The 24,552-nt window shown below is 41.3% G+C and overlaps 1 protein-coding gene across 2 annotated transcripts in view; it reads right to left on the bottom strand.

The window, feature by feature from the left end:
• Positions 1-24,552, bottom strand: part of Shtn1 (shootin 1) — a 115,713-nt gene that overhangs the window by 55,937 nt on the left and 35,224 nt on the right. For both annotated transcript variants that reach the window (XM_008827336.3, XM_008827335.2), the window contains exons 4-8: positions 18,662-18,756; positions 14,071-14,242; positions 10,990-11,087; positions 8,598-8,679; positions 5,085-5,179 (exon numbers count right to left, since the gene is read on the bottom strand). In XM_008827336.3, coding sequence (XP_008825558.1) covers positions 5,085-5,179; positions 8,598-8,679; positions 10,990-11,087; positions 14,071-14,242; positions 18,662-18,756 — 542 coding nt within the window. The remainder of the gene's footprint in view (positions 1-5,084; positions 5,180-8,597; positions 8,680-10,989; positions 11,088-14,070; positions 14,243-18,661; positions 18,757-24,552) is intronic.

Genomic DNA, 24,552 nt, shown 5'->3' with positions numbered 1-24,552 from the left:
AAAAACCAGGCATGGTCTCCAGCATCTAGGACCGTAGCACTGGGAGGCCAAGATGGGTGAATCCCTGGAGCTCCATGGCCAGCCAGTCCAGCCAATCAGTGAGCTTCAGGTTCAATGAAAGATCTTGCCTCGGAAACTCAGGTAAAAGTAATAGAGGAAGACAGTTAACATTGACTTCCTCCAAACTCATGTGCATCTGCACATAAATGTATCCTTCCACTAACCCCCCCCACACACACAATTAGCTAGCAGCTTTAGTTCCATACCAATGTAGGGATTTACTAAACTACTATAATGTTGTGCAAAATTAAGATACACTGCCAACTCTAACAGGTGAAACACATTTTTGAAAAGATTTTACTTTTATTGGGAGCTGGAGAGATGGCTTAGCGGTTAAGAACACTGAATGTTCCTGCAGAAGACTCTGGTTCAAATCCCAGCCAGCACCCACATGGCAGCTAACACCTCTTCTGACCTCTGTGGCACTGTATGACATGGGTGCACTTACCTACATGTAGGCAATACACACATACACATAAAATAAAAATATTTTTTAAAAAAGATTTTTATTTATGTGTGTCTGTGTATGTTTATGTGCAAGTGGGCAGGGGGGGATGCCCTTGGAAACCAGAAGCGGGTATTGCATTCCCTGGAGCTGGAGTCACAGGTGGTTGTGAGCTGCCTTATGTGGGTGCTGGGAACTGAACTCAAGTCCTCTGCAGGAGAGCAGTAAGTACTCTTAACTACTGAGCCATTTGTCCAGTCCCATGAAATTTTGCATAGTTCAGGAAATCCAACTCTTCCTACATCACTTCCTCTCTGTAAAATAAGAGGCACTGCCAGGTGTGGTGGCATATGCCTTTAGTCCCAGCACTGTGGAGAGGCAGGGGCAGGTGGATCTCTGTGAGTTCAAAGCCAGCCTGGTCTACATAGTGAGTTCCAGGCCAGTTGGGGCTGCAGGGAGACCCTGTCTCAAAAAAGACATACACACAAAAAAAGAGTGAGAGGCACAGAGATGGCTGCCTGTACGTGTGCACATGAACACAGCTATTCGGCCATGGACACAGAGAGCCTCCAAAAGAAGTGCGTAATCAGTAACTCATCGTAGTGTTTTGAATTTAGGCCAGTATATTTGGATTAACATTATTATTACTGCAATAAGTTTTAGACATTTTTCTCTATTAACACTTATAGTCGGGGTCTCTTGCCACCATCTTAGAAAGCACCTCAGGAGTCACCACGAGAAGTCAGTGAAGCTGAAGCAGGGTTCCAGGTGAAGTGCAGACAGAGTAACTACAGCCACAGAGCATGGAAAGCAAGCAGGGGCACATATGCCCTGTCACCAAGGCTCCCCATGGACACAGAGTGGCTGCCGCATGCTCACTCTGGCTTCCCTAGGCCTTGGTTCTCTTGGGAAAAGGGGCAGAGCAGAGCACCTTTCCACAGAGCATTCTCAACATGACATGAGTACAGATTACCTCAACTGTGGTATTTTAATGACAACAACAACAAAAATGAAAGGCATATTATATGACATCTGAAAGATAGTTACAGAGTTAATTTCTTTTGCAAAATCCCCATAACATTCTCTGAACAGAAGTAGTTCAGTTAGGGGCTGGAGAGATGGCCCAGCAGTTAAGAGCACTGGCTGCTCCTGCAGAGGACCTGGGTTCAGTTCCCAGCACCCATGTGGCAGCTAACAACCACCCCCTTAACTCCAGTTCCAGGGGATCTGATGCCCTCTTCTGACCTCTGCAGGTATTGCACAACAGAGGTGCACTTACATTCATGCAGGCAATAAACTCATATACATAAAATAAATATTTTTAAAAAGAAGTAGTTTAGTTGGTAGACTGCACAAAGCCTTGGGTTTCATCCCTAGTACCGTATAAGCAGGGCAGGGTGCCATATGCCTATATTGCCAATATCTGGGAGGACAGAAGATCAGAAGTTCAAAGTCATTCTTGGCTACATAGGGAGTTTGAGGCCAACTTGAGCTATACGAAACTGTCTTCAAGAAAAGCGGGGGGGGGGGAGGAACATATATAAGTCTAAACTTTAGAGCACTAAAGTTAAAAATTCTAAATCATGCCTTTTCTATAAAAATACTTCAAGAAAACTCAGTCAACAAACACTAATGAACTTGGTTTTTGCTACAGCAAGAACTCCTCACTTAGAGTCGGGAAGTTGGTTTCATACTAAATAAAGAACACAACAGGTATCAGAATTTCTGAGAAACCTCGTAAGAGTGAGAATGAGAAGAAAAATGTTATGCTAATACCAAATCCATTCTTTTCAAAGCAGCACTCCTGTGCTACCTGAATTATGGAAGAAGAAAACTGAATAGCAAGAAAAACACTCGAAAGCATAAGAAAATCTCATTAAAACTTTTAATATGGTTGGGGGGAGATGACTTAGTGGGTACAGACGCTTGCTATGTAAGCCCACAGACCAGAGTTTGATTCCTAATGACATCCAATTCTACAAAGTTATTCTCTGACCGCTACATGTGCACTGTGGCACATTCTCCGCCCCCCCCTCCACACACACACACACACACACACACACACACACACACATTATACATATATACAATAAGTAAAAACTTTAATATGTGGATAAAATTTTAAAAGCACAGTTCTGAAAACAATGAACTCTTCTTGTTAAGGGTGAATAGGCTTTTGGTTTTGTGTTTTAGTATTGTATTTTAAAAGCTAGTATGAATAGGGATGAGGGCAAAGTTTGTATTTTTTACTTTATGTATTTGAGAAGTATTTGCAAACTATTTGTATATATTCCTTTTGCAATTAAATACATAAAGCACATAAACTTTAAATATTGATTTCTGAGACTGTGGACTGTTAAATATTGATTCATAAGACTAGACTATAAGTTCCATGTTTGCTTTCCTAGCATCCAACATGCAAGAAGACCTTGCAAGAAATGGAGCCTTCCTGTTAAACTAAGTCCTGTGCAGTAGTTAAGTGTTGAAAGCCTGAAAGTCTGCAAACCATGTAATAGGAAAATACACCAGGTGCCATCCAGTACTACTGAAAGAGCCCTGCTTCCTTCTTGCCATCATGGTCTTCAATCCTAGGAATTGTCATATTATTGGGCATTGCTCAAATATTTATGTTGCCAGTGCACAAGTCCCTGGGGCCCCTGCTTCTGCTCCTCAAGCTGGTTAGCATGGTGGCCATGCTGTCTGCTCCATCACCAAGGCCTTAGGTCCCTCCAGGAGAACCTGAAGGAGCCAGTCTCTTGCATGGGCTCTCACTGGAAGCTCACTTCCCACATCTGTCTTCTCTGCTACCGCACAGCCTTCAAGTTCTTCTTTATTTTGTATTTTAACATCACTGCACAACAACAAACTGAAAACTACAAGTGTCTTGAGAAGACCTTGCCATTTGGGTCACACTCAACCGACCTTTTCAGCTTTACAACTGGAGGTGCCGCCTCTACTCCTTCCTCCCCCGCCACACTGTTTATTTCGTTGCACTATTTACATACAATACTATAGCTTTTCTCTAGACGGCTTTGACACACTTCAGTAATTTTTTCTTTCTTATAAGTCAATAGGGCACAGCATTCACCTTTCATTAAACTCTCTGAATAAAATGAACCACAATATTTCAAATCAGATGAACCTGGATTAAACCCCTTGTGGAGGTCACTGCTAGCACAACTATTCTCAGGCACATAAAGACTCCGCCAGAACACCATCTGATTTTCAAATGCCCCTCCTACAACATCATGTCCTCTTCACCTCGGCCACCTCTTCCTGGAACCGCTTTACAGTTCCTCGGCTTCTCTGAGGATGGAGCACCAGAGCAGACCCATGCAGGAGTTCAACTACCTGGCTCTTCCCCTGGAAATCAGCCTCAGAGGCATGGAATATCCAACTCCTGTATGTCAACAAGGTCAGCTTATCTCTACCATGAGAGGGAAGTCATTACACTGGGGAGATAATGGATGGGCAGCGTGGCAACCATCCACATGCAATGGAAGAATCAACTTGTAATGAGAGCACCAGACGACGGCTGGAGAGAAAGGCAGATACTGTGACATGCTCATCTGAGATAACAGTGAGATGCAGCCTAGATTCTGAAGCGCACAGACATCTCATACTCATGCTGGTGGTCACCACCATGCAATTCTCTCTACATGCAATTCCTTTCCTCTGCATAGCATCTAGAGTCTACAAAATGCTTTTTAAAAAACTGTTCCATTTGGGCTGGGGAGATAGCTCAGTTGGAAAAGTGCTCACCTTGCAAGCGTGAAGGCCTGAGCTCAATTCCCCAGAACCCCTGTAAAAATGTGTGGTGTAATGGCACGTGCTCCTAATCTCAGTGTTGGGGAAACAGAGATAGTTGGGTTCAGGCCAGCTAGCCTAGCTATATCAGCAACCCTCCTGCTAGGGAGAGACCCTGTCTCAAAAGCCAACACAAATAGTGAAGGAGGAAGACTCCCAATGTTGAATTCTAGCCCCCACACATACTTACACACACACACACACACACACACACACACACACACACACACACTGTTCCATTTCATCTGAAATCCTGCTTGATTAAGCTTGCACCAACATCTATTTTACAGACGATGAAAGTGAAGTTTTGAGAAGCTACGGACAGCTCTGAGGTTACAGGACTAGTACACGGCAGAATCCAAACTCAGGTCGTCCCTATTAATGTCAGTGAACCGGATACTATGCCGCAGCTCTTTCCTGGCAAGTGATGCTCAGTTTTAAACCGCAAAGCTCTATTTAACTACATATTTTCTAAAAACTTTAATTGACACATAATAATTGTGCATATTTATGGGTTATGCCCTGGAAACTTAATGTATGTATATGATCAAATCTGGGTTACCAGCATTTCCATCTCCTTAAACATTTATCATTTCTGTTGAGAAATATGACAAATGACTCTCTTCTAGTTCTTTACAGAATACATAACTGTTGTAATCTAGTCACCTCCTGAGCTTTGGAACACTAGAAGTTACTCTCCCTAGACTGCATTCAGTTTTCCCCCAGAAGTCTTCTGCAGAGTCCCTCCATCTGGTCTCCACAATGTACCCACCTCTTGTGCAAAGGACTCTGCTTTCTTGCGAAGGTCCTTCTCCAGCTCCAGGGTGACCTGCATTTCCTCATACTCTTCCACTGCCAGCATGGACACTTGAGCAGACAAGGGAAAGAACAGACACAAAAGTTGTGCAAATTACCAGCAACATGAATGGAAACCCAAGCAGAAAAGCTTCTCCATAAGGCTCACAGGCACCCAAGTCCATTCCTGGCTGGCAGAGACATTGGTGAGCTTTACAGAAGGTGGTTTAGCAATGTGAATTGAAATTCTAAAACCAGTCACACTCTTTGACCCAACTATTAAATGCACATCCTAAGAGAATAAGTCACAATGATATACAAAGATTTTGTTGCAAGCCTGCTTTCCATATTATTAATGAGAACACTGAAATTGCCTCATAGTAAAGGACCAGCAAAGTACAGTGCCAGACAATCACTCTGCTATCAAAACCATACTGTAAAAGAGGCAGTGAGTTCAAGGACAGCCTCGTCCACACAATTCCAGACCAGTAGGGCGACCCTGTCTCAAAAAAAAAAAAAAAAAAATTACTTAAAGACAGGAACTTTCCAAAGACAAGTCCTGTCAAATAAAAGCAATGTGCCATCATGCTACTTTTGACATTCACTGGCCTATTTTGTTAAAGAAGGATGCAGGAAAGATTCAGGGAGTGGTGACGTCATTAGGAACCAGGCACAATGCAGGAAGCCGGCCACAGAGAGGCCTCGCTATGAGCTGAGTCATATCAATAAACTCCCTGCCAAGGCCCTCTTAATGGCTGCTTTCACATGCTGTTCCACTGGGCACTTCAATCCTAACTGACTAAGGACAGGTTTGCTGTGTAATGACATAGAATTTCAAACTCTGTACTCGGTAAATCTACTGCCTCCTCAGACGGAGGCCGAATAGTCTCACTCAAGTAAAGTAATATAAGTGGCAGTTTGTGCTGGGAATTATAGGTCCCTGAGTGCTAAATGACTTTCAAAGCTATTTAAAAAAGAAATTTCATGAAGGGAACAATGAAGACCCTGACTATCTGCAGCTCTGGGCAGGATGATCGACTCCTATGTCCAGAACACTATAATAAAAAGTGAATTTTCACGTCTAGGTCCCTTTGACTTAGATTCTGAAAGGGATTGGGCTGGTTCTGGTGGTTTATTTATTTATAGATTCCTGTTTCTTTCTAGATAGGGGGCTCTCTGAAGGCAAGAGCCATGTGATGACTCCTGTTTCCACACAGTGCATAGAGAATGCGGGTTCTCCTACACATCTCTGTCTGCCTCTGAAACAGGACCTGAAGGAATGCTGCCCTCTGACCCATCTCTACTTAACCCCCAGGCCTTCTCTTCAAAACCCCTGGCTGAGAAGTGACAAAAAGAATGAGAGCCACCAGCAGGGATGAGGTGGACAGCCCTGGGTCAGAGCGATCCCCTGCTGGTGTCTGGTCTTCTGAGCCCGGATGCTAAGTGCCTTGGGGTCAGGGTGGAGGCAGAACAAGATGCATTGAAGTCTCTGCTGTGGCTTGGGTGTGCTTTACCCTCCAAAGACGCACACGTTGCCAGGCTTGGTCCCCAGCACGACAGAATTGACAGGTAATGGGTCCGTAAGAAAGGGCCTTACTACTAGGTAACAGGTCAATGTGGGTACTGCCTGGAAGGGATTAATGTTGGTCTCATAAGTAGGTCAGTTCTCACTAGAGTAGACTGTAATGAAAAGAACAAGACTGGTCCCTCTCTTGCCACATGATCTTTCCCTCACATCACATACTGCCACCTTGATGCTGATACCTCAGCAAGGTATGCTTGATGCTGTGACCTCAATAAGGAGGCCCTCACCACAGCCAAGTAGATAATGATGTCGTGCTCCTAGATCTCTGAAGCTGGGAACCTATATTCTTTATGAAGTACCCAGCCTAGAGTACTTTATCATATCAACAGAAAGCAAACTTACATAGTTCCCTCCTTCAGAATGACTTTTAATAGAATCTCACTTTGGCATCGCACCCTGACCTAAACTGGGCAACATAAGACCTGGTGAGACTTTGCCATGTTTTACAATAAGAGCGATAGGCTCTTACTGTTGGTGAGAACAGGGTCCACTATTGACCAAGTCACACAGCATTTTGTTTAGAAGCAGCCATTGGAAAAACTTCCCTCTCACCATGAGGCCATATCACAATCTCCTGACTATTAGATTTGGTTTTATGTAATTCATATAAGTGGTCATAAATCCCTTGCTGTGCTGACCACTAGATGGCTCAGAGCCATATTTTAGGTACACAAACAGGAACTCTGCAAGATCTCAGAGCAAGGAAACACTGGGTATGTCAATCTTGATGCTCATTTTCCAGTTAGTTTATTTTTATTTTTTAAGGTTTATTTTATTTTGGAGGGCTGGAGAGATGGTTCAGCAGTTAAGAGCACTGGCTGCTCTTATAGAAGACCAGGGTTCAGTTCCCAGCACCCACAAGGTGGCTAACAACTGTCCATAACTCCAGTTCCAGGAGATCCAGCATCCTCTTCTGACCTCCATAGGCATTGTACAACATGGGTGCACTTACACACATGCAGGCAATATACTCATACATATAAAAATAAAATTAATAACATACTTTTTAAGGATTTATTTTTAATTATGTATATGTGTGTATCTGTAAATAAATGCCAAGAGAAGGCATCAGATCCCCTGTAGCTAGAGTTACAGACAGTTGTGAACCACCTGACATGGGTGTTAAGAACTGAACTCTGGTCTTTGCAAGAACAGTAACATGTTCTTAACCACTGAGCTATCTCTCCAGCACCCCTACTTCCTCCTATTTAAAAAATGATTACCAAGTTTGTGTAGCTTGCCTAACCACTTCTGGATTTAGATTCACTAACTAGTCCGTCGATCATAAAAATGTTGAGGGGACAGGCAAAAATGGTCACAGGTCTAGGATGTACACAGGACAGAAGTCTGTAGGTTTGAAGTTTCAAAATGAGCTGGTTCCGAGTTCCTTAAGGGAAATCACTTTTAGTTAGTGTGTGTGCAACTGTGTGTGGTATGCGTACTTATTAGTGTGTATGTGTACATGTGGAGTCTCAAGTTGATGTTGGGTATCTTCTTGATTGCTCTCCACCTTTATTTTTTTGAGACATGGTCTCGTACTGAACCTGAAGGTCCCCAGTTCACCTAGTAAGGCTGGCCAAAGAGCCTCGGGCATCTCTCCCAGGACTGGGATTACAGGAGCACTCCAGCACCCCAGCCTTTTCACCTAAGTTCTGGGGACCCAATCAAGTCCCCGTACTTGCATATCAGGAAATTTAACAACTGAGCCACCTCCCCAGCCCTGGAAATCACTTTTAAATGTCCTCAGTGTTAACATAACAGGAACGAGAGAAATTCACTGCTAGGAAAAGCACAATCTAGGAAAAAGATTTGGGTACAAGAAACTTTAGGCACGAGTGTAGAATACCAAATACATGGAAACAAAGGATACATGTGTTTGAGAAAGGAGAGACTGGAAAGACATACCTCTGTTGCATTTCTCTAAGACTTTTCTCTGTTCAAGAACTTCTGAACTTAAAACAGCTTTTTCTTGTTTAACTTTATTTACCTACAAATGGAAGATACAGAGGAGAGAAAACATCCAAAATTGTGAAACATGGCATGTGGCAGCCACTGAAGCTCAAGTGGTTGTCCGGCCTTCAGCATGAAGTGAGTGTAAACGCTGCCAATCGGCTCCTTCACAGGGGAAGTTCCACTAAGGCTAGTAGGAGGAACTCAGGCAGGATGGGGACTTCCAGTTAGGAGGCACGCCAGGCAGAGCTCATTTACATATTCAAAGAGACAGTAGACCCTACTCACGACATTGTTCAAGCCCTTCAGTGTCACCTGTTGATACTTTTGGTTTTTTGAGACAGTGTCTCCCTGCAGCCCCAGCTGGGCCTAGAACTGGTTATATAGACCAGGCTGGCCTAGAACTCACAGAGATCCACCTGCCTCTGCCTCCCAAGTGCCAGAATTAAAGGCATGTGCCACCAATGCCTGGCCCCTGTTCATATTTTTAATGCAAAAATCCAAGTAGAGAGCACCCTAAAACCACACCCACCATTTGGAAAGAGAGGAAGTACTCAGTCTGAAGAGTTAGTTTTAATTTTGATGATTTTTGGCTTAAAGAAAGCATACAACATCTAAAATTTTTTTAAAAGATAACTAAACTTTGATGACTTTTGGCTAACTTTAAACTTTGGTGACTTTTGGCAAAGAAAAATACATACAAGATACTCTCACCCAAACTTAAAATTCTGAAATAACTTTGAACATCAATCAGAAGAAAAGAATTTCACATAGCAGTTTAAAAAAACTGTAATGCTACCCAAATCAAGGTGGCTAAATTTTTATTTAATGTGTATGAGTATATTGCCTGCATGTATGTAAGTGCACCCATTTGGTGCAGTGCCCACAGAGGTCAGAAGAGGGCGTCAGATCCCCAGGAACTGGAGTTACAGATGGCTGTTAGTCACCATGTGGGTGTTGGGAACCAAACCCAGGTTCTCTGCAAGAGGACCTTAACTATCTGGGCCATCTCTTTAGCCCTAAGGTGAATAAATAAAACTTAAATGCATTGTGCTGAATTTAAAAGGACAGGTATGTTTACTGAGTCTAAAAACACTTCAAATATCCAGTTCTCTACTAAGCATGTAAGGGCACACACTGGAATGCTAAACAGCACCTTCAGAAAGCAACAGCTGTTTAGGGAGCTGGGAGGGGGATGAGGAGGCCACCGCAGAAGGATGCTCCAGTATTTCACCATCACTGCGCTGGTAGTCTGTGACATAAACTGAACAGAGATGGAAGGAAGTTCATTGCTTTGTTCTTGATTCCTTTCCAGATGATGGAAATAATCATAATAAAAATTACTTCTGAATCATCTTGCTGTAACCCCTCTAAGAGTGTGGGGAAAGTCTTATCAATAAACAACCATCACTAAGGGACAGATGGTAACAGAATGTTTCCTGTCCCTCTTCTGTAGTTATACTTGAGAAACATAACCATGGTGGTCCTGAATGTGGCTTTGAATCCATCAGCACCTCCAGAGAGTCTATGAACTGGATTTTCTTCATGTAAAGCTTATTTTTGGTTTAGGTTTACATTAGCAAGTGGTATACACAGTCCAACAGGGATGTCCCTTCGAAGATAGGCCCCATTCTTCCCACTCATTACAATGTTTTGGTAAAACAAACAAAAGCATTTGGGGCTGGGAGGTTGGCTGCCTAACCTTTGTACACAGTGGCCTTCAAGGAGCTAAGAATGTATGCAGGAAGGGAGGTGACCAGGTAAGGATGCTCACTGATGGGACAGTGCCTGACACTCATGAGCCATCTGAGTTTGCCACAATGCTGGCCCTGGTTTGGAAGCTCTGGGCTACAGAATATGAGACCTACGGACACAAGTTAAATCAAGGTCGTGAAGGCAAATTCTTGACGCCTTGTTGAAAACAAATGGTAACTGAGTGGTCCTATGCTTACACACAGTTCAAAAGAAAAAGATTCTTCCAAATCTTTACGTGAACTACTCTGCCAACTTCCTCTGCTGCTCTATGAGAGGGATGCACACAGATGGTCCTTCCCTGCTGGGCTGGGAGAAGAGTCACCATTCTTACAATCTCATATAAGAAAAAGTGGGGGACCACAGGGAACCCACCAATGCAGCCATAGGGTTTGGTTACTAAGCTAGGAAGTGGTATGTGAGTATTCATGATCTTACTTTCTATATCTGTATGTCTGAACTAAGGAGGATGAGAGAAAATTAAAGTTGGCCCATGGTTCCCATACCATAAGTTAGCTTCCAATAGCAAATCTTTAACTTAGTTCCCAAACTCGTGGTGTGTTTAAAACACTAATTTCAGGCCTATAATACGCACTTCTTCCATTGCTTCAACAAGTTTGCTCTTGAGATTTTCCAGCTCAATGGCTAATAGCTTCTTTTCTTCCTGAACAGATACAATTTGATCTCGAAGTTCTGCAATTTTAAAGGAAAAAAAAATACATTTTATTTTAATTTTTTAATTAGTGACGAAGTGACTGGTTTCCTTATGCAATTTCACTCAGTTTTGCTCTGGCCTCGCTCATCCCTCACCTGCCTCCCTGCTCCACTTCCCACTTGTGCCCTTCCAGTCCCAGAATTCCCCTTCCCTGACCACTCCCCTCCCTTAAAACCTTTTAGGCCTCTTTCTAACCTTATGACCTCAACCCACACTCACTCCCCCCCATAAACACACATAAATGAAAATTAGAATCTAGCATACACAAATGAGAGAGAACATACATTATTGGTCTTTCTGAGCCGGGGTTACCTCACTTAACATAATATTTCCCAATTCCACCCATTTTCCTGCCAGTTTCATTTTCTTTTGATCTTTGTGTGTACATGTGTGTACATGTTCATGTATGTGCCCGTGGGTGCAAACATGCCACACACAGCACGTGTGTGGGAGTCAGAGGACAACTTCAGGTGTTAATGGTTCTCTTCCCCTGCTTTGAGATGGAGTGTTTCATTGTTCACCCCTGAGTACCCCAGGCTAGCCGGCTCTTGAGCTCCTGGAGATTTTCCCATCTCTGCCTCCCATCTTGCTGTGGAAATGCTGGGGTTATAGACAAGTGTTATTATGTCCAGCTTTACATGGGTTTCGGGGCTCTAACTCAGGTCCTCACATTTGCACAGCAAGTGCTTTATCCACCGAACCATCTCCCTAGTCCATCATTTCATTTTCCTTTACGGCTGAATAAAATTCCATTGTGTATATAGACCACATTCTTGTTATCTATTCGTCTGTTGATGGACATTTAGGCTGGCTCCATTTCCTTACTGTTGTGAAGAGAGCAGCAACAAACATGGATGTGCAAGTATCTCTGCGTGAGGATGCAGTCCTTTGGGTGTATGCCGGGGTATGGTATAAGCGGGGTCATAAGGTAGCCCTATTTTATTGTTTTGAGAAACCTTTATACTGATCTCCACAATGGTTGCAACTTGAAATAAACTTATTTTTTTAAAGGAAGACACCAACATGACCAAATGCAGTTCATGGCAAAGGTTATCTCACAACAAAAAGAAAATGGGACAATGAGAATCTCACTTGGAAAGCCACCCTCACACCACAGCTCCTAGTGATGTTATACATCGCACTGTCTCACCAATTCACTGTGTTAAATGGACCAGACCGAATTTTCTTTGCAATCTATCAAAACCCCACATTCTAGAAAACTATCTGGCATTTTAGAAGTAAAAAAAATTTTAAGCTTTCAGCAAAGACAAATTAAGGCATTGTACCAATTTCTCTTTTATTTCATAATAGCCATGGGCTCTTGTCACAATACAATATAAACAAACAATTGGGCAGTTAATAATTTGGAGATTTAGATTTGAAGGAAAAAAAAATCCTGATTCTCTGCCAATTTATAGCCCTTAAACATGTTTTGAACTGACTTGAAAATGTAAAGAAGGGTTAATTCTAGTAATTTTCTCTCCAGAGTTGTGGGTGTTTTGTTTCTTCATTTATTTCTATTTTTTTATTATTGAGATTTAATGAAAATGTGTTACGAGAATGAAAAATATTAGCAACTATAACTGCAAAAGCTTCTGGTGTTAAAGTGACTTGTGTCACTGAAATGTTTAAAAATACCCATGGATTAGCCCAGGCTGCTTGACTTTCTACTGAAGCTCACTGTTCTGCCACTTTGTTTTTAACAGCTTTTCAGTTAAAATTCCTAGGCTTCTCCAAGGGCAGTAAGAAACCTGCTATGTGATTATTTATAAATTGAATTAACTTTTTTTCACATGGACCCAGCTTGAAGAAGTTCTGAGATTTGGTTTTAAATCACTTTCTCCACTGGCTGGCTCAGTCCAGAGGGAGGAAATGAGACCATATTGTTCAAGGCCTAGCAAACAAGAACAAGGAACAGAAGGGATCCTTTCAGCTCCCTCTCCCTCCAACCAGCAGTGATTCTATCTTGTGTTAGTATAAGGGGTTGAAGAGTGGATAAAACAGATGGCATCCTTCCTTCTTTATACTTCCACCTGAAATTTTATCTCCCAAGCACAGTAATAAACACTACTTCTGAGTGTTTATCAAGTTAAAATGTTCCACTAGTCACTGAACCAGACTGTTTTCCTACATCTTTAACAAAAGATCTTCCCAGAAGATTCCAACAGAGAACCAAACAAAAACAGGGTATTTGCTAAACACATACACACACACACACACACACACACACACACACACACACACACACACACACACCATTTTGATACTTGCTCTGTACTACTGTGCTATACCACCCACTGAAGTGATAGTTTGATCCATAGTTTCTTTCATTTAACAAAACTACCTTAACACATGCTCCAAACTAAGTTATGGTAATCACCTATTTCTAGCCAGACAACACCTTCTAAGGTGCCTAATTCCAAACAAGAAAGTAATCCACAAAGCAAAAAAGTTATAACTCTCTTAGGATTCTCAATCAGACTTCTCTAGACACCCCAGGATAGTTGTTAGACATTTTGATGGTAAGATCCAGGCATCAGTATTGTCAAAAATTCTGTTAGTGTGTACATGGTACATGTGTGCATATGTGTGTATGGGCACACATACCTCTGCACTCATGTGTAGAGACCAGAAGAGGATGTCAGCTGTCCTGCTCTGTCACTCTTAGCCTTATCCCTTAGACAGGGTCTCTCGTTGAAGCTAGAGCTTACTGTTTTCCTAACTAGATTGGCAGTGTTTACACACTCCTAGCTCTGGGTTAACAGTCACACACAGCTTTTACTAGATACTGTAGATTTGAACTCAGGTCCTTCTGAAGACTCAACAAGTGCTCTTACCTGCTGAGCCATCTCCTTTACCCCATGTATTTTCAAAAATCCTCATGGAATTCTTTTGTGCACTTGGAAATGTAACGCACTGTCCCAGCAGGAAGCGTGCTGGGTAGCAACACCAGAGTCTCACCTTTGATTTGCTTCTGACACTGAACAGAGACACAAGCCTCGGCTGCACCATCTGTGTCGGTGGTTGAATCATCATCATCATCGATGTTTATCTCCTCTGTTATTACATCCGGTCCCAGCTTGGCCATGTATAACATACTGATTCTTTTCAGGGTCTTATTTTCTTTATTTAGCTGAGATAAAATATAAAACTGGTTATTTTAATAGCGGCCAAGTCAGTATCTTGGACTTTTAAACAATAGAAAAATTAAGCATATTTTTGTCTTACATAGTAATCAACATTCCTAGTAGGTTAGCAACAGGTATTCATTAAATAAAGTTTTACTCACATGGTTTAATAGTAAATTTATTGCTTGAAATAAGATCTTATACCTGGATTACAGCAACAGTAAGTGGGAATGTTAGTTACAACAGATAAAAAATATATATAAGAAATTCAGGGGCAAGGTAGCTCAGTGGGTGAAGGTGCTTGTGCAAGCCTGAGTACCCAAATTCCCCAGAACCCACAGTAGAAGAAGAGAGCTGACTCCCAAAAACTGTCCTCTGACCTCCACATGTGTGCCATGGCATACACACACACACACACACACACACACACACGAAAGGAATATAAAGAATTCAAATAAAATACTCATTTCTAGTCATTAATAGTCTTAATTAAAAAATATTTCAAAAACATTTTATATTTGATGTTGTGCTGAGAACATTCTCATAAATATGCTTTCCCAGCATCCTCTCTTTTCTGGATGTTTCAACTCTGCTTCACTGTTCACTCAGCACCTACGGAAAGAAAATAGCATTGGCGGCAACTAAACAGGCCAAACTTTGGAAACATGACCCACGTTTGGTTAATCAGATCTCGTCTCTAAAAGTTCGGAAGCCAGAGAAAGGGATGAGTTTCTGTATCTCTCGGTATCCAAGAGGTACTGACAACCACCTCTCACTAGTGGATGAGGAAGAGAGAAAGAAATTCTGTAGTAAAAGTCAAAAGCAAGTTGACATGCAGAGAGAGGTGGAGAAAAGCAACACAGAAAGGTCCAGCCCAGGGCCCGAAAACACATTTGTATTTTGAAAGAAGATATATATACATATATATATATATATAAACATATATATAATCTCAGGTACACACAAGTTGGACATTTTTGAGAACTCTGAATTCACATATTTTAGAGAAGTAATTTTATTGGTGGTGGGGGGGGTCTTTTTGAGAACAGGGTTTCCTTATAGCCCCAGCTGGCCTGGTACTCACTGTGTAGACCAGGCTGGCCTTGAACACAGAGATCCACCTGCCTCTGCTGAGATTAAAGGCATGTGTCACCACACCTGGCCTAGAGAAGCAATTTCATCATGATTATTCAGTTAACTGCAGATAACAGTATGCAACATTTGCAACACTCCTAAGTCATAAGGCAAAAAGAAATCTTTTTAAAATGTTATAATAACTGAGGGCTAGGCATGGTGGCATACACCTTTAATCCCAGCACTTGGGAGGCTGAGATAGGTGGATCTCTGTGAGTTCAAGGCCAGCCTGGTCTACGTAGTGAGTTCCAGGCCAGCTAAGGCTACAGGGAGACCCTGTCTCAGAAAAAAGACCAAAATCTACTACTATGCTCGAAATTATGTAGTGTTAATATTGGGAACAGCATGATGAAGAAAGGAACAGGGCTGCAAACTAAGTGGCTCTGGATCATATGGCTTAAAATACATGGTCACTTACCATTTTAACCCAGAAATGAAGCAAAACAAAGATCCACACTTGTTTGTAAGAAAATTATGAGGTCAAACCGCATAAGAATGTCCTATTTGACATAACTTTGATGATAAAGATTTGCAATAATTATTTAGAGAAAATTTACTGCTCAGAAAATGGTGCCTACTTTCAAAACTGACAGCAGAAAGTGCTGTTATCATTTATTGATGACATCTGTAACAAAGTTTCCATATTCTGATTCAGGCCACAGTATCATTTACATACAAAGAATACATCTGAGGCATTTGACTAATGCCACTTTAAAAAAACATTTATTTATTTATTTATTTATTTATTTTATATGTGTGACTGTTATGCCTGCATGTATATAAGTGCACCTGTGTCGTGCGATGCCTGGGGAAGACAGAAGAGAGTGTCAAAGGCCCTGGAACTAGAGTTACAGACAGTTGTCAGTCACCATGTGGGTGCTGGGAACCAAACCCAAGTCTTCTGCAAGAGCAGTCAGTGCTCTTAACTGCTGAGCCATCTCTCCAGCCCCCTAATTGCACTTTTTAAATTCTGTTTATTATCTTTACTTAGGCATATGTGTGTATATCTGTGTGTGGGTATGTGCACACGAGCACAGGTGCCCATGAAGGTCAGAAGAGGGCATCAGATCTCTTGGAGCTAGAGCTACAGGCAGTTGCAAGCCACCCTGCATGGGTGCTGGGAACAGAACTCAGTCTCATGTAAGAACAATAAGTGACTTTAACCACTGAGCAATCTTTCCAGTCCCCTTAATTCCATTTTTAAAAAGTTTTAAAATATTTTATTTAATATTTATTAGTTTATGTGTATGAGTATTGCCTGCATGTAGATAAAGTATATTCATGTCATGCAATGCCCACAGAGGTCAGAAGAGGGTGTCAAATCCCCTGGAACTGGAGTTAGGACAGTTGTTAGCCACCAGGTGGGTGTTGGTATTCAAATCTGGGTCTTCCGCAAGAGCAGCCAGTGCTCTTAACTACTAACCATCTCTCTAGACCCTTAACTCCAAATTCCAGATTTTAGTCTTCTTCCCCAAGGTCCAAGAGTTCACCTTACATTCTCAAAAACAAACTGTATGTCTACCTTACAAAAGATTTCTTATAGAGCACGAAACAAATGGTATGTGCTAAGGATCCTATTGTAGGAATAAATTTAGGGATTAGGAAGCACAGAGTTGATAAGCAGGGATAAACATATCAGTCACCTGGCCTACACACATGCACCACAAATAAAAAACACAAAAGGGAAGAATAGATAAGATCAAGATCATTTTTAAAGGAGGCTCTAAAAGGACCACGTACAAAGCATCACGAAGGAAGAAGAAACCCTGCAGACCAGGGACATGAACTAACCTGTTGACTCTCATATGTCCCAAGTGGTACAACCAGGAATAAAATTTGCATATGCGCCTACAAACCCTTGCTTTCCATAAACTCTGCTAATCCTGAGAGGCAGGAAGTGACCTCATCCGAATGTAGTACAATAGAGAGATGATAGTCCTTATGGACTAGAAGATTCGGAGCAGATTCGGAACAGCCAATCTACTCCAAATATATTGTTTCTCTACTTATTCCAAATAAAGGAAATAAAGAGAATACAGTCATCATGGACTGGTGAACTCCAGGGATGGGCAGCCAAGTGAAAAGAATGTAGGATTGTCCATTCTATCATTGCTTTTAGAGCAGCAACCCATTCTGCTATGCAAGCATCTGACAAGAACCATGGTGGCACATGCCTTTAATCCCAGCACTTGGGAGGCAGGGGCAGGCAGATCTGTGCGAGTTCAAGGCCAGCCTGGTCTACATAAGCGAGTATCAGGCTACCTGGGGCTACAGGGAGACACTGGCTCAAGTTAATAATAATAACAACAACAACAACAACAACAAAAAGAAACAGGAAAAAACTTTCACATACATACACACACATACACACACACACACACATGCTCTCTCTCTCTCTCTCTCACTCATATTCTTAGGCTCTGAATATTTTATGAATTCTAATGCAATATTGTTATGCAAACAATTAAGCAAATGTCTCTGGCAAGCACACTGCAAAATGCATATAAATTTAATCAATTTATTTATCTATCTATTTATTGATAGTAGGACTTCAGTCATACCCAAAGAAATATTTCAGAGGTGGGTGGTGTGGATGGACAGAGGGGAGTGAGGGAAAAGACACACAACCAGCATTACTAATGAAATTTGGTTGAAAATTGCTGTAATCCATTTTCTGATGGAGTGGTGCAGATGCTTTTTACCCAACCCAAAATACATAAGACAGAGATTAAAAAAAAATCCTTCTTTAATAATAATGTACTTCTGATGAGACAAAATATAGAAAATTACACACTTGGTAGTCATCAGCTGGAGCAATCAGCAGAGAGCTGGAGGTCACCTTCCGCACGTCTCCTCTGCTTTCACAAATAATCACCTAAAGTGTGAGGCTCGGGGCTGACTTTTTCATCAGATTTAAGCAGAAAACACTCTTTGCTCTTGTGTTTCACACCAGGTTAGTGTCAGCATTGCAACCACATGGGGAGACCTTGAGAAAGTCTAGTCCACCCATCTCCTTTGGGGACCATTTCTCCCAGGCCCATAAGGCACACAGGCTGAAAATACATGCATCGAAAGTCTGCTTTTCTCATCCAAAATTCACTTTGCAGGAAGACAGAGGTTCAGTGAATTGTATCCCAGGATTCTGAGACCTTAACTACATTTTCCTCCTGATCAGAGCAGACAAGTGATAAGAGAAGAGGAGAAAGGAAGCAGGATGGGAGCCAGTCTTTAGAAAATCAAGTTGAAATAGAGGTGTGCAGATACCAATCCCCTAACTTGCAGAGGCTCACCTTTGTTGCCAAGGCTTCCGCACTCTCTCGACACGTCTTCTCTATCTCAAGATGGTTTTGCATGAAATTAACTTCCTCTATAACCATGTGAGAAACTAGGAATGAAGGGGAAAAAGTGTCTCAGCATTCAGAGATTAGTCAGTCGTTCCAGAAGCCCACACACTGCCCCATGATTAAGAATGCTTCAATTCTTTCTCCAGCCAGACCTTTAACCATTGTTGAAAGTTTCTCAGAAGCTGTCTTTGATTAAATCCTAGCTAATATACGTATGCAGAAGGAAAAAAAAAAGAACCCCACATACACAACTAAGAACATTTACAATTATCACGTTTTAGAAGTTATTGAGGACATGTTTAAAGTGTATGTATATATGTGTATGTTCATGTGGGGGGGTACACATGCACATAGAGGTCAGAGGTCAACCTTGGGGCTCATTCCTCAGAAGCCATCCACCTTGTTTTATGAGGCAGGGTCTCTCACTGACCCAGAGCTTGCTGATTTGGCTAGGTCGGCTGGCTAATAATGAATTCACCTCTCTCTGCCTCCCTAGAACTGGGATTACAAGAGCACACCACCCACACTAGGCTTCCGGCATGAGTGGATCAAACTCAGAGCCTCATATTTGCACAGCAAGTGCTTTACCAATGGAGTCATCTCTCCAGGCCCTAAAGTGTATTTGATTTTGGAGGCAGAGTCTCACTATGTAGCCCTGGCTAGCCTGGAACTAGTGATATGGAACAGGCCACACCAACTGAAGACATATCTACTAAATTAAAGAACCTTCCATAAATAAAAAGTGATGCAATGATGCCCTTTTCTTAGCTTAGACAGAACTCATAGATCTAATATGGAAAATAAGCCAAGAAAAAGAAAAGAAAAATAAACTTTAAGTTGATCTTATGGCTGAATTAACAACGGGAAGGTTGGCTGAGTATTGTAATATTACTCTTTAATAACGACAAACTCATTATTGTTATTTCATCGACTCCAGAACAGAACAGCAAGATTTGATATGTCATGATAAAAACAGATGCTCACAAATTGCTTCCTGCAAAGTAGAAAGTCATTAGGGTTAGAAGAAAAATCAAATTTACTTGGCATTTTACCAACACTTGAAAATTTGTTCAATCTTTAGATTATTTTGGTAGCTGTTTAACATAAATGGAGATTTAAAGACACAGTAATTCAGACTTAGAATATATCAAAGATCAAATAGAAAAATACCAGTTCCTTCCACCCCCATTTCTACTCAGAGGAAAATTCTCAGAATCACAAATCTAACTACAGACATGTAGACTAACTTACATTTGTTTGGTGTAAGAAAAAAAAAAAAATTAAAGGATATCCAAATGTGAAACCCAACAAATTTAGGCAAAAAAGCACTGGGCTCACATAACACAAAGACAGATTACTTTTGCTTCATTTAAGCTTAATTAACCTGCAATTATGACTAAACTCAGGGGGAAAAATGTTCTCTCCAAATTAAATACAAAAAAAATGTATTACTTCCGAAGTCTGTCCAAAGTTCTTATTATGTTAATATTCAAATTCATAAAGCAGCACTAAATGGCCAGAAACATCTCTAACCTTGACATTTTTTCAGGGGTAATAATCTGCTGCAAATGCGGGCCAACCAAAAACCACTTAACTAATTAGTAGTTGCAGTCACCGAGAAAAACATGAATCAACACTGTTATTACAAGTGGCACATTTGAGTGGCATCTAATTATGACTTGATGAGCACGATACTTGCATTATCAACATTACTACCGCATCCCATCAGGGCCTAAAAGCTGCTGATGGCATTGACTTCAAGAAACTCCCACTCAATGGTACAGCAGCACCCAACAATCGGCTTGGCAGGGGCCCCCCTCACTAAATGACACGTTAAGCGTAATTACTGGTAGACATTGTAAATAAACAGGATTGGAAGTGAAAATTGTACCAAGTGCATAAGACACAATCTGACACATTGGAAGTGGCAGCCTTAATTGAGAGTTTCTTTGACTGCTCAAGATCATTTCAACTGCATTTCTCAGAGGACAGTGATTATAACTGTGGAGACAGACGGCATAATGGTGTCAGCACTGCTGACGGAGCAGTGAATTAAATTGTATCTGCTGTGGAGTGAAAGCTGTGATGAGAGGTACAGATGCCTCAGTGGTCTTATCATTATAACACAATGGTCATGTTGTCATCAACCTTTTCTGGCTCCAATTGAAAAGAAATGATTGTGTGTTGAAGCTCCCCCCCCCTCCACACACACCCCCCCCCTTGTCCTCTTCTATCTCCTGTTCTGAATAGAACCAATTTTCAGAGAGCTATGAAATCACGCAATAGGTCCTAAAATGCAGCTGCTTGGCATACAAACGGGTCCCCATTAAACTGGAATCACACACAATATGTGTTTATGCCAGAAGAACAAATAGAAGCTGAACACAGGCCAAGTTTATTCACATACACAAAGCCCATGTAGCTCTTCATCAATGTAATTGCCTTTTATATTGTAGTTTAAATAATAGGCTCTATTATTTCCTTAAAATCCTAATATTCCTGGCATTTTATCACTATGTTTACAAGGTAGGTTCTTCAAAAATGTGAAGGAAAGAGAAAAGAAACCTATACAATTTTTACAACATCAAATATTACTTTGAATTTTTTTGCTTTAACTACTTGACATCTTCTGCCACAATCTGGTATTTCTACACTCACAACAAAAACATAAACACTCTGTATTTCTCATAGGAATTTGACTTTTTATTCAATAACATTCTTGCTCATGAAAGAGTAAGAAAAATCATTCCGCCGTCATGAGGCTTAGGCCTAGAAAAAAATAGTAAGAAGGACATGTAGCGTTTATTTCCTAAATATTTTGTAAAAGGCTGTCCTGTGATTTAACCTGATAAACTCCTTCAGGAAGACTTGTCCATGCTTCCTCGGATTTTGACATGATGGAGTCTGTCAGGTGAGGGCTTTGGTTCTTTCTCAGAAGAGGAAACAGCAGAAAAATTGTAATTGTGTTTCAGTTTTTTAGTTTCAGAAATTCTCCCAACGCCAAACTGACAGCATAGAAATCTACCTATCTGCTTTCTAGGTTCAGAAGGGAAGAATAGACAAGATGGGCATTTGTATCTTTTAAAAGGAAGACCTCATTTCAAATCCCAAAAGTCAGGTCATATAATACATAACAAAAATAATTCTAAAGTATATATTGATCTGTCCTTTTGTTTTTTTGTGTTTTTTTTTTCTGAGGCAGGATCTCACTGTGTAGCCTTGAACTCACAGGGATTCACCTGCCTCTGCCTCCCAAGTGCTGGGACCAAAGGTGTGCACCACCATGCCCCCATCCTCTACTTTTGTTTTAATTTGAGTTTATTTATTTATTTATTTATTTATTTATTTATTTATTTATTTGTGTGTATGCCTTTACACAGGTACTGCACACTTGTGGCGGTCAAAGGACAACTTGTAGGAGTCGGTTTTATTCTTCCATAACATGGACCCAGGAATTGAACTCAGGTTGCCGGGCTTGAAGGCAAGTTCCTTTACCTGCTGAGCCATCTCACGGACCCCTATTTGGCCTTTGCAAAGAATACAGATTTTTTTTTAAATTAACCTTTAACCATTTATTTATCGGTCCTGAATTTGGGCTTGTCTCGTTATTTCTTTTTTTTTAATTTATTATTTTATTTTATGTGTATGAGTGTATTGCCTGCATGTATGTGAGTGCACCTGTGTCGTGCAATGCCGTGGAGGTCAGAAGAGGGCTTCAGATTCCCCTGGAACTGCAGTTAAAGATGGTTCGTAGCCGCCATGTGGGAGCTGGGAATTGAACTCGGGTCCTCTGCAAGAGCAGTCAGTGCTATTAACCGCTGAATCATCTCTCCAGGACTGTCTCGTTATTTCTATGACCCCCCCACACACTTTATGTATGAAATTCCTTTTTTTTTTAAGTGATGCATTTGAAAAAGAAAAAAGGTAAACTTTAAGGAAAGGAATCTTAATAATACAGTAATACTTTGGGAAAAAAACAAAAATTCATACTGAAATATTCATTGTCAGCAATATTATAACGATACAAAGACTGATATTAACATCAGTGTAACAACATGTCACGGTGGGTGTGTAGACATATGGATAAAGGATAACTGAACTTGAGTTGATAACTGTTGGATCACAGATACACAAGGGCTCATGGCACTGTTTTCTAATTTTTCAATCACTTTGAACTTTGAAAAATTTGAAAACAATGTTTAAGGGCTGGGAATATGCTCAGTGGGTAGAGTGACTGGCTAGCATTCATGAAGCCCCAGGGCTCGTCCCCAGCACATAGCACTGAGAGAGGTGGTGCATACCCGTAATCCTAGTACTCAAGAGGAGGAAGGAGGATCAGAGGGTCAAGGTCATCCTCAGATGTATAGAATTCAAGGCCAGCCTGGGATATATGAGATCCTGTCTCAAAAATAAATAAAATAATGGGCTGGAGAGATGGTTCAGCAACCAAGAGCAGGTACTTTCAAGAGACCCGATTTCAGTTCCCAGCACCAGTGTCTGGCAGCTCACAACCACCTGTAACTCCAGCTGTCTTCTGGCTTCCTCGCTGCACACAGATGCACATACCCCCCAACCCACATACATAAAGTTAAAAATAAAGTAAAAATCTTTAAAAATAAATAAGTAAAATACAGACCTTGGGAACTCATGAATAACCTAAAGGCATATCAACTGCTGTTTCGACCAGTCTAGTTGAATTAGCAAAGTCTGTCTCTCTTCATCCATGACCTCCACTCTTACATACAGGCCATCGGAGTACACATCAGATTGTAGGGTTATTGGGGTTTAACTTACGTTTGTCTTCTACAAAATGTTAGCATTAAAGGAGCACTTTCAGACAGAGTCTCACTATAAAGCCCTGAACTTTGCTCTATAGACCAGGCTAGTCTCAAACTTGAGGCTACCCTCCTGTCTCTGCTTCTCAAGTGCTGGAATTATAGGCATGTGCCATTTTGTTCTCTTACATGTAGCATAAAACACATAGAAAGCAGGTCTTCACCTTGCTGAAACATGGATCAGGCCTGAGTTTGCTTGTGAACATCCTTTTTCTAGAATGTTCTCTGCAGTGTAGGACTGCTCTCCAAGTACTGAGCCTGACTGTGCCTATCCTTATCCTAAGCCTTTCACCTGTGCTCCCAGCAATCCTCAGAACACTCCTACAAAGTAGATGTTGTCATAGCAACTTTATATCCAAGAACACTGGGGCCCACAGAAGTAAAGCAAAATACTTGGGCACAGCTCAGGCTGATAAGGCCCACCCAATCCCATTTTTGGAACACTCCACTTTTCCATGGTCCTTCCTCATTTGTTCCAGTTGAAACTGTCTACACCAAAAGCCTTGTTTCCTCAGAAACATCTCTCCACACTCCACCTCCTAGCGATATGACACATGGGATCTCTGAAGCATAGGCTGTGAACATAATACAAACTCTTCAACATTAGACTGCTTAAAAAGGTATTTTTGTCTTGCTTTGCTTTGTTTTGTTTTAGATGGGATCTTGTGTTTCCCAGGCAACTAGTCTCAAATTTATTATGTAGCCTAGGATGGTCTTAAACTTTTGATCCTCCTGCCTCTACATCCTAAGCGCCGAGCTTACAGGCATGCACCACCATACCCAGTTTATATAATGCTGGGGGTCGAATCCAGGGTCTCATACATGCTAGCGAAGTCTTCTACCAACTAAGCTTTTTCCCAGCTTTCATGTGTCAAGAAATAACCAGGAAGTTGGCACAATACAGGAAGATTGCTGTAGCCATAACCATAACCCAGGATCTAACTCTGTAGCCTCAGACACATGAAGGGACTTTATTGACTTGTCTTTTACAGGAACCTGTTC

This window comes from Nannospalax galili, unplaced genomic scaffold, assembly GCF_000622305.1.
Source record: "Nannospalax galili isolate Female #2095 unplaced genomic scaffold, S.galili_v1.0 scaffold31, whole genome shotgun sequence".
Lineage (NCBI taxonomy): Eukaryota > Metazoa > Chordata > Mammalia > Rodentia > Spalacidae > Nannospalax > Nannospalax galili.
The sequence above is the reverse complement of the archived record's forward strand: the minus strand, read 5'-3'. Positions and strand labels throughout refer to the sequence as shown.